Source organism: Cucumis sativus, chromosome 5 (assembly GCF_000004075.3).
Source record: "Cucumis sativus cultivar 9930 chromosome 5, Cucumber_9930_V3, whole genome shotgun sequence".
Taxonomy (NCBI): Eukaryota; Viridiplantae; Streptophyta; class Magnoliopsida; order Cucurbitales; family Cucurbitaceae; genus Cucumis; species Cucumis sativus.
This window is the reverse complement of record NC_026659.2, coordinates 15,927,118-15,938,531: the sequence shown is the minus strand read 5'-3', so window position 1 is coordinate 15,938,531 and position 11,414 is coordinate 15,927,118. Positions and strand designations below refer to the sequence as shown.

The window sequence follows — 11,414 nt, the reverse complement described above, 5'->3', positions numbered from 1 at the left end:
AAAATGAGAAAAAGAAAGTTAGCCAGACAACCTGTTTGGACTACAAAGCCAGCAGATACGATTCCTCAAATTTGACCATTCACTCTCCATACTCCACAAGTCTTCAAGCACATGATGCTGCCTTCTTTCAGATGAGCAACATCATTCCGATCTTAACAGTCAGAAGAGCAAATCAAATCAATCCTAGCATATTCACAAATCACAACTAAAAAGTACAAACATTACAAAATAAAACATGCAGCGATATCAACAAGCATTCTGATAAATAATTAGCCAACTAATTGACATTACAAAATAAATAAAGAAAAAAATCATTGGAAAGATCACTGCTTAAATGAAATTTGAAATATCTCCCAATAGTTTTGATCGGTTACCCGAGTTGTGAGAGTGATCGGTTGATATTGCGTGCTTCCTTCAAGCGCTCCCCAGCTGCACCTGTTAGCTTCTGCCTCCGGAACCAGCTACTTAAACCATCTGCCAGTCTCTGCACAATAAAATGATTATGAGCCTAAATTTTACAAGTACCAGTCCGTTGAATATAGAAACGTGATACTCATGCTTTTCCATCCTAAACAACAGAACTATCTGCACTTCGATTTACAAATTCATTGCCTTTTTCCGACAGTGCTCACAACTGTTAGTTGTTACAGGTATACTTCTTTTATTTATTTATTTATTTATTTTTACTAAATTCAGTAATACCATATTCCAGATATTAGCAACATTATTTTAGCATTACCTTGGATCGGGATTGCAGGTAAAAGCAGTATGTGATAGCGAACTCTCAGGAACGGTCGGGTTAGAAGAGGGAGGCCTAGGTGGAAGCGGGCTCTTCAGGATTTGGAATCGAAAACCGATCTGACGGTGGAGAATTTTCTTTGGAAGACTTGGGTTTCCGAGGGGGTCTGCCGCCCTTGATTTCGGCACCGTTAAGGCTAGAAGAAGAAGAAAGTGGTGGATCGACGAGATGGGTATGTCGCAAGATAGAGTTTCTTGGCTGCTTCACGTTAGAGAGGAAGAGCGAAATTTTGGAGGTATAGGAAGAGCGAAACGGAATTTGAGAGATAGGAAATCGCAGGGTTTGAGGAAGACGAAGAAGAGAAGGGGAGATGAGAGGCAGAGTAAACCGATGGAGAAGAAAAAGGGGAAAGAAATTTGAAATAAAAGAGACCGTTGAGGTTGAAGAAGAGGGAAAAGAAAATTGAGAGAAGCTTTTTTTAGTTTGTTTAATTTTTGGATTAAATATTTTCTATGAAAATTAAAAAAGAAAAAGTTAAAAGGCAAATATTTTCTACTTTTTTTTATTATTTATTCTATGAAAATTCAATAAAAAAAAGCATCTATATTTGCTTTTGGTATGGTTCACATTTTTATTTATTTGACAAAAATCTAACTAAATTATCATTCATTTTGACCTAATATTGCAAATATAAATTTATATTTTGCATCTTAACTACTCTTTGGCATTTATAATATCATTGTTCCACACCTCAATTTTTTTATTGTTGTCAAAAATAAACCTAATCCAAAATGAATTAGCAAATTAGGGAATAAATGTAATCATTGTTTTTGGGAGTTTGAGTTCGACCGTGATTATTGTTGAATAATTTTCACTTAGACATGCACATTTTGCTATTTTAGCAATTTAAATTTAAAATTTTCTTTTATCAAAAGTAAACCTCTTGTTTTAATGTTTTTCTGGTCATCCCTTTTAAATACAACTAATGACAAATGAATATAACAATTAAGAAATTCGTAGATATATAACAACATTTTAAACTAATTGCTGCAGTTATTTTAAATCACATATGTCATTCGCTTATAAGCCATAAGAGTCTATTAACGATATAAATCTATCACAAATATATTTTGCTACATTTACAATTTTTAAAAGATATTGTTATATACTTAATTATTATTCATAAAATTGCTAATCCATTATACTTACCCTAAGTTAAATGAATAATGTCAAAAGTAAGTTTACTACGAAGGTAATTTGTGTGACCCTTTTATCCTAACGTAGGAAGTTTGTTCCACTCCATACCATTATTGAACTAAGAAGATTAAGTGTGTATTAGTATGTTTAAACAAGTATAATTATAGCAAATTCTATGAGTGATATATTTATATTAGCAATACAATATGTGTTACATATGCAAATATTTTGTATCTAATCGTTGTATTTGCAATTAACTCCATTCAAATATACAAATATAAACATAACTCTTTAACCTGAGTTTAGCTAGGATCACAAACTACAAAAAGAAAGTATGGAATATATTTAATTTGTTTTTTTTTCTTTGAAGAAAATTTGGTGTGTAGCACATTATATATTTTTCTTTCCTTTAAAAAACAGTATTGATCTTATAATATACGGCCTTGCACAATGTATTCACCATAAAGATCATATAATTGTAGAGATGTATAGAAGGTCTGATAAACAACATAAACGAAAAGTTCTAATCCTTGAAATTGTAAACATTACCCATATCCTACAATAAAAGTCACATCAACTTGATATTTGTTGAAATTTAACAAAAATGAAAAGAAAGCAACGATAAACCAATGACGATGGAAGAAGATACAGTTTTCAAACACAACCAGCTATCCAAATTATTCATAATATGGTATTAGAAAATATATTGCAATTTGTAACCTCATAAGTTTATAAACAGAGTAAAAATTAAAGGAAATTTTTTTATCAAGCTTATATTAGGACTTTATACTACTTATATGTAATTCTTAAGTTTTCTTCTTTTAGCTATAAAAGACACAAATTAAGAAAAAAAATGACTTGATTGTCCATGTAAAGTTATGCCCCAACTTTTTTCTTCTAACTTAAGAAAAGGAACACCAACAAATATCTATCCCCATAAACTAAAAAGCATAGGAAAATGATAGTAAAAGTAAAATCAACTTTTTCTGTTATCTTTTTCCTTCATTCATTTACTTCTAATTGAAAATAAATCAAAAGTCTAAAACCGATCAAATTATTGAAAACGAAAAAACAAGAAACATAACAGTGTGGAGAGGTAGTTATTATCAAGTATTTGATTTTGTTTAATAGATTCCAGTTGTGACAACCACAACAATTGTATGCATGAAGTTCATCATTCAAACAGATTCTGACAACAAATTTCAACACATCTGCAAGGCGAAAGAAGATAGGAATTAGGATAACAAGGTAATTAGAACACTGAAATAAATTTTAAAAATAATTTTATTGCCGATTGCTACTATAAGCATAATTATCTGCTTGTATAGTTGTCTTGCATGATCTGACAAATACATTATGGTATTTGATATTCCATTCAGGTTGTATCTTGCATGTTACCAACAAAATCATGTGCTTAGTGATAAATTACTCTTAGACTGAGAAATACTCGAAAAAAAATCAAGAGTAACAACTCTTAGTTTCCCAGAAAAATTGAAACAAAATCATGACAAACCAACAACAAGAACTTCATAAACTTGTCTGATGAAAGCAACTCAAGAACAGTCTCAATGCAGATCATACATGAGTTCTTTGCTAAATATTTCCAAAGGCTAAAAAGAGTTAAGGAAAAAAAGAAAAACAATAATTACCTGTAATTTTCGTTGGTTCATGATCTTCTCTTGTCATTCCCTCACTTTAATCTCATAACTGAAAAGGAAAAGAGGAGGGAGGGGTGATTAAACTCATGCATGTACATAATGTCGAAACCAGCAAAATTACCACCCTATTAACTATGAAAGTCTGGTTGTGGTCGAAGTAGGGTGAAAGTCAGTGTAGATTAGAATAGATGTCACCGTGAAGCTCACTGTCGGTTGGGGGAGAACATAAAAATTGACTTTTTTTCTTTTATAACAGGCTGACTGACCTACAGGCTGGGGTGAACTGGCTGGCAAGGAGGAAGTGACATGCTACCACTAGGTTGTGTTAGGTGTGAACAATGGACAATGGTGGCTAGAAGTGAGGGAAGGGCTGCAGGGCTTTGTCAAAGGGTCGTGCAGGGCTTTGTCAAAGGGTCGTGCAGGGCTGAACTCCAACTGTCCAATATTAGTTTGTTCGGTTACTTTCTTTGTTTCACCCATATCAATGTCTGCAAAAATTCCCACAATATATAGAAATGGAAATAAAGATCCTTAAGTTCTTTGAGAAAAATCATAAATATAGCCACAAAATTTCTCCAATTATTTGTTACTTAAAAAAGTATAGAAATTGTCAACCAAGCTCAACTAACGCCTGTATGTATGTACTTAGAACCAAGAGGTCTCGGGTTTAAATCCCTCTACCCAAAATTTGTCCTAAATCTCAACTTTTTTACAATCAATCCTAAAACTCTTTTTCTACCCCATTTTTGGCCTATTTTTGGCAATTCCCCAATACTATTATAGTTGTAGAATAAAAAATTTTAGATCAATCACGCATTATCGTTGAATTCAAGACTAATTAAAAATTGACATGTGTCCCAAATTAAAATTGAAAAAAAATATAAATTTGTTAATTTGGATGATACACATGTTTGGATCAAATTAATTATTTTAGTTTAATTAATATTATTTACTCGGTTAAGACTAAAATTCAATCGAGCCAAAAAAATAAATTTAATTTAGCTCTGGTCCATAAATCAACCAGACTCAAGTTCATAAAAGCCACTAAAGAACTCTATAGATACTGGAGTTCCCTTCATTTGAAGATACAAACTTTCTTTCAAGACTCCAACTTCAAGAACGTCACGTGCTCTGCTTCCTCAAATCAAGCATAAGCATCTAAGTGAGAGAGAATCAGGAGATCAAATGACTCATTGCATCAAATCAACATAAATACATTATTAATACAAGTTGGAGTTCACAAATTAAATTTCTCTATAAAGATCTCGTGTAAACCACAGTGAACCAAAAAGTGATTATAAACGAAATATTTCATTAATAAATTCAATCAAATAAAATGAAATACAGGAAAATTACAACTCTACTGAACTTGAGATGAATCCTCAAAATTCTAAGTCTTTTCCTTGGACGAATTCTCTAATCGTCCGTCAACACACACTTTTGTGGGATGAGAAATTTTAGAGCTACTATGCCTCCCTCATAGGAACTTTTGTACTTAAGATTAGCTACTGACTTGGAATGTTGCGGAAGACCTATGGAGTTGTTGTAAAATGGCAGAAATTGTGAGAAGATGGTGATGAATTTGACTATAGTTAGTTGTTCCCCGAAATGGAAGACTTGCTATATAATGTATTAATTGACTGTCTCGTTGTTGCTGTCCATTGTTATTTTGATAAAAGGTTTGCAGATGTAAATAATTTGTAAATTTATAGATCTAAGAATGTTATCATACACTTCATATTAGATAATAAAAATCACTTGACAATTTCTCAAACACCACACCGTCTACCGCCTCAAAGTTGAGTTATTGATCATGGTCAAGACAAAGAAAATAAGGATTGAGACCACACTTGCGAAGAAGAAAAATGTTGAGAGGAGAAAAAGATCATGCATGCAAATGGAAAAAAAAAAAAAAAAGAGAAAGTAGGAACTTTGTTTAGGTTCATCAAGAAGATAAATGGATATAAAGAAATAACCAAAATCATAACTTGAATTCTTTCTCATATTTGCAATAGTAGAAATCTGGAAGACACATTTGCAAAATATCTCAACTTATTTTGCTACCTATTACAATATTCCTAAACTTATTGTAAATGTACACAATTTTGTATCTGTGATCAGTTTCAAGAATCTCTCCCTAGAGAGAATAAGTTGCATCTTCTAAAAGTACTTGCTATGGCTCAACATCAACATACTTTAGGAAACTTTTCAATAGTTATTTACATAAAAGAAAACTAGAAGGTAAAATAGTAATGAATTTCTCCAACTGAATTTTGTTCGAGTTACAATAGTTGTATGTTTATGCGCATCTATATATATAATGCAATAATGTAAGACAACATGAGCATAATGTAATATGGAGAGCTGGAGGATCAAATAAAAATATAAGAAAATCAGATTATTATCTTTATGATAAAATAATTAGTACAACAAAAAACAAAATTAGACTTTACTAATTGCAGATCAAAAATTGCATCCGCGACGCTGGCAAATCAGAGTTGCATGGGAGTTGAATCCTTAACAATCTCATATAATGATATAATGTTTTCAATGCTCAATAGGCCAATGATGCACCATTCCAAGAGATCTGATTTCCTATTCTGGAGGACTTCTTGAAGAAAATGAATGTTATGCTGCAAGGAAGGTGCAAATTTATTAGAGAAGAATTAAACACTGTTCTATCTCAAGAAATATCATTTCCATAAAAGTAAAAGAACCTCCTTCCAGTGAGTATGATATAAGTGGAAGAATCTAGGTTAAAGATTTAAATAAGGAAATCACAATGAGAATGTTGATTATTTTTTCCTTAGCTCGGCTTTTGGAAAAGGAACACACACCACTCCCTGATTTCATTTGCATTATTTTGGGTCAGCTTCAGAATACACAAACTTCAGATGGACAGCACAAACACTTGGAAACAATTTAGCAGAACCAATTTCTTAAAGAAACATTCTAAACTAATTAAATAAAGAGAGTCCTCAAAACTTCACTCCTTGAAGAACTATGAATTGATTCTCCTACAATAGTAGCTAGCTTTTGATAGGACCACGTCCCTTCACCACGGATTAGAATATTGATGTCAATATTTTAATTTTTTTTATTCTTCTTCTTTAAAAAAAATAAACATTTAATTCTTGAACATTGGGATCTAAATGTCCAGGGATAATAATGCTCATACCCACGAAATAATATCCACCATCCAAACTGTTAAATAAAAAAATTCTTTTCCTAAAATTCTACCGAAGCAGTAGGAAAAGTTGTTATGTAACTTTTTCTAAATAAGTGAAGAAAGAGTGGACAAGAATATGATAAAACCAATAAAATTAATCAGAAGCTGCTAGTATCCATTTGATTTAATACGTTCCAATCCTTGAATTTAAAGCCTTGTACATGTGTGAATATTATGCATTAACGATTTAACGATTTTAAAATGAAATAAGAATGAAGGATTTAAATTCATTCACTTGTGAAAGTTGAGAGATTTAGTTAATACAACATTTAGTATAAATTGGTTTTCTTTCCCTTAAAAAGAATACTAAAGAAAATACGAAAGTTTTCACGAGGTTACACGTCCTCTCAACACATTTTCCATTGCATATAACCAAAAATAGATAATATTGCTTTCAAGTTGGCTATTGCCACGATATTTAAGAAGAACGTTCAAGAGAAGAGGCTCAACTATACGGAAAAAACCACTTTGAAGGAATGAATGGAATAGAATGAAATTACCTCCACAAACTTCAATTTGAAATCTAGATTCCCAAAGCGCTGGGTGACCTCGTACTCTTCCCGAAGGTACTCATATATTTGAGCATATTTTGCATCCCTCCACGCAATTTCTGATCTGAGTGGCAAAGGAAAAAGACATAAAAGAGCACTAAGATAACAAAATTCTACCAATTAAAGCAATATTATGATCGAATTTTCTATGCACGAATATTAATAATAATAAGAAGGTAAGAATGTGTATATTTTTGTTTACTTATATCAAGCTTGAAAGGCAAACTTTTCTATGTTATGATCTTGGTTCTGTTAGGATGTCAAATACATTTCTGAACAATAGTATTATCCTGGCGCCAAGTACATAGAAAACCACATAAGACGTAATCCAAGCTTTAAAGAGGCTCTAGATAAAATAAAAAGCAAAATGTATTTGATAGGCCACTGATTATACATCAGTATGCTCGCAGGGGCAAAAAGGGCAAAGAAGTAGTTATTATTGAGTTGGGAGAATCATCCAACAGTAAGAATGATTATCTTGGGTAGTTTTGGGCATTTATCTTGACTAGTTTCAGTCTTCAGGTGGTTAGTAGTTGGTTATGAAGGAAGTTATGTTACCGTTGCTATGTTATGTGTTTAAATAAGAAGTTAAGTTAGCAGATGGGTAGACAGTCTTTTAGTTTGAAGTGTTTGGGTTTCTCTCGTGTGGGAGGAATGGTCTATGTAATAGTAAATTATCTATAATAGAAGAACTTTACTTTAGTAACTATCATACTGGTATAAGAGCCCTCAACCTGGGGATGATAGGAAAGGTGGCACAGAAGAAAATTGAAGAACGGTTAGGCGTAACTGATTTTGAAATTGCCAGGATGTTCAGAAGTTACCACAAATTGAAGAAACGCTGCTTGCACTTGCTTAAGATTGTTCAACGCTTTATCCTTATAGCACAGTTGGAACAACAACGAAGGAATGCAGATGACACTCAAACATTATTGGCTTCTCTAGTTTCTGGTGTTGGATTGTCAGATCGCCCTTCCAATTCGGAATCGAATGAGGAAATTAAGAATACGACAGTGGCAAACACAGTGGAACCTATTTATGGCTATAGGAGCAATGCATTCAGACAATAATGAGGGTGAACAGGATCATAGCAAATTAAACAAGTTTGAGATGTCAGTATTCAATGAATCCGATCGTTACTTACAAATCCATAAACTTACTGATTCCAAAAAATTAACAGTGACAGTCATTAGCTTCAAAGCAGCGGAGTATTAGCTTCAAAGCAGCGGCTCTCAATTGGTACCAAGCCACAGACAAACGAGAACCAATTTTGAATTGGAATGATATGAAACAAAGATTGTTGATCCGATTTGGCTCATCATGCCAAGGTTCAGTTTGTGGGCAATTTCTCATAATCAAGCAAGAAACAGTGGTGGAGGAATATTGCAGTCCGTTTTGATAGGTTAGTGGCTCCTTTACTCCAACTACCTACCAAAAAAATTAAAAAAAGAACGTGTCCTCTGCATGTCGTGTCCTATGCATGTTGTATCCTATATGTTAAAAAACTGGTGTGTCGTATCTCGTGTCGGTGTTCGTGCTTCTTAGGTTTTGAATTTAAAAACTCTTCTAAATAATTTTAAAAAAGGATTTCCTATTGTTCGGTTTTTCTCTGACTTACCAATTAAATTATTTGGTTGCACTACTTATGTTCATAATCCCAACTCTACTCGTACTTCACTTGATCCTAAAGCTGTTAAATGCATTTTTGTAGGCTGTCTCCTATAGGAAAGCTTACAAATGTTTTGACACTTCGACTAAAAGGTATTTTGAGAGTATGGATATGTCTGTTTTTGGAAAATCAACCTTTTTTTTAGCCAAAATTCTCTTTAGAGGGAGTCCCCTAACCTTAAGATAATTTTTGGGACACTTAACCTATCCCAAACACCATTGATTCCAAAGTTATGAGCTAACTCTTGATGTCAAGTGTGGAGAGTTCTTCAGGGGGAGAACCACTATAGACTGACTTGACAAGTAAAAACCTGAACTACAGCTTTATAATAAAAGAAACTTGACTCGAAGGAATTGAGAATGATCTATCACAAAACCAAACTAATACCCCGATAAATGATTATGAAGATCCAGGTAACATACATTCTCCTTTTACTTCGTCTAATTCTCCCCGTTCTTCTCATAATTCCTTGTCTAATGTCTCTGATCTTGATATTACAATTGCCAACAGGAAAGGTACCAGTAAATTTGTCAAATATCCCATTGCAAACTATCTTTCTTATCGTAAACTTTCACAATCATAAAGCCTTTACATTCAAAATAATCAACCTGTTTGTTCCAAGGAATATACAAGAGGTCCTAAATGATTTGAATTGGAAATTAGCAGTGATCGAAGAGATGAATTCTACATGGGATATACTTGAACTACGAAAAGAAAAGAAAACAGTTGGATGCAAGTGGATGTTTACGCTAAAATGTAAAGCTGATGGTAGTGTCGAGAGGTACAAGGTTGGATTGGTTGCTGAGGGGTTTACTCAAACCTATGGAGTTGATTATCAAGAAACATTTGCTACAGTTGTCAAAATCAATTCTATTAGAAATTTGTTGTCTGTTGTAGCTAACTTTGATTGGCCTCTTTATCAATTGGATGTTAAGAATGTCTTTCTCAATGGGGAACTGAAAGAAGAGGTAATTATGGACTTGCCACCTAGTTTTAAGGTAGATCTCGGGATTAACAAAGTTTGAAAGTTAAAGAGATCATTATACGGTCTCAAACAGTCTCCTAGAGCTTGATTTGAACGCTTGTATATTCCTTGGAACAAACAGTCTCCTAGAGCTTGATTTGATTCGAGAAAGTAGTCACGGGCTATGGATTCAGTCAAAGCCAAGTCGATCATATGATATTCTACAAACATACAGGAAATGACAAGGTTATGATTTTGATAGTTTAATTTGATGATATCGTTCTTACAAGCAATGATGAGACAGAACAAACTTTCGTGAAGAAAAAGTTGGCAGATGATTTCCAGATCAAGGACCTAGGAACTTTAAAGTACTTCCTAGGCATGAAGTTTGCCAGGTCCAAAAGTGGCATTCTTTTCAAACAAAGGAAGAATATCATTGATCTGTTAAAAGAGACAGGTTTACTTGGTTGCAAGGTAGCAGAAACTCCCATTGAGCAGAATTTGAAATTGAAAGTTGCAACCAAGAATGAGATAAAGGAAAGAGAAAAGTACTAGAGACTTGTAGGAAGACTCATATATCTTTCCCACACGTCCTAACATTGCTTTTGCAATTAGTATCAAAAGTCAGTTCATGCATGCTCTTGGACCAACTCACTTTTATGCCGTTTATAGAATAGAATCCTAAGTATTTGAAAGGTACTTGAGGAAAAGACACATTGTTTCAAAGACATGATCATCTAATGTTAACGTTTACACTAATACTAATTGGGCAGGTTGCATGACTGAGATCTGGTTACTGCCCCTTCCTTGGAGGAAATCTTGCTACTTGGCAAAGTAAAAAACAAAGTGCTGTTGCAAGAAGTAGTGCAGAAGCAGAATTTAGAGCTTTAACCCAACGCATTTGTGAGTGTTGGAAGAATTGGGATTCACTCAAACAATGCTCATGCAGTATCACGGCAGCAATTTCCATTGCCCACAATTCAGTCCTTTATAACAAGACGTAACATAAAAAGACAGCTATCTGTTTAGACCAATATACTATAAGTCCAATACCAACTATCGGGGTTTTACCTCTCAAAAAGACCAACTTTGAGAATTACATCTGCTAAATTTGAATTGGCCTTTCCAACAAGTTGAAGGAGCTTTTTCTTATCCATAGTGAATGTTCCTGTTTTCTCCATTTTACGATTTATATCTGCAAACTCTTCAACCAAACTATCAACCTGAAAAAGAAAAGAGAGAAAATAAAAGGCATGTTTTGAGAACACAAATACAAGCACTAATTGGTGCTGAAGATTAAAATGCCAAACTCGGAGAATTAGTAACTTAGATATTCAATGAGCAAGCAGATCTCATAACCTCCGTTATTCCAGCTAAGTGACAAAAAATGTCAATTATGACACGATG

General features: G+C 33.3%; 1 protein-coding gene and 2 long non-coding RNA genes across 3 annotated transcripts; all 3 read right to left on the bottom strand.

The window, feature by feature from the left end:
- Positions 1-92: 92 nt before the first annotated feature.
- Positions 93-1,165, bottom strand: LOC116403988. The gene is made up of 3 exons (XR_004216923.1): positions 740-1,165; positions 375-484; positions 93-151 (listed from the first exon to the last, which is right to left on the bottom strand). It is a non-coding gene; the product is annotated as an uncharacterized LOC116403988 (long non-coding RNA).
- Positions 1,166-2,878: 1,713 nt separating this feature from the next.
- On the bottom strand, positions 2,879-3,795 carry LOC116404091. The gene is made up of 2 exons (XR_004217025.1): positions 3,586-3,795; positions 2,879-3,147 (listed from the first exon to the last, which is right to left on the bottom strand). It is a non-coding gene; the product is annotated as an uncharacterized LOC116404091 (long non-coding RNA).
- A 1,994-nt stretch (positions 3,796-5,789) lies between these two features.
- On the bottom strand, positions 5,790-11,236 carry LOC116403690. The gene is made up of 3 exons (XM_031885165.1): positions 11,079-11,236; positions 7,324-7,438; positions 5,790-6,227 (listed from the first exon to the last, which is right to left on the bottom strand). The coding sequence occupies exons 1-3, from the start codon at positions 11,186-11,188 to the stop codon at positions 6,087-6,089; spliced, it is 366 nt and encodes a 121-aa protein (XP_031741025.1). The 5' UTR covers positions 11,189-11,236; the 3' UTR covers positions 5,790-6,086.
- Positions 11,237-11,414: the final 178 nt, after the last annotated feature.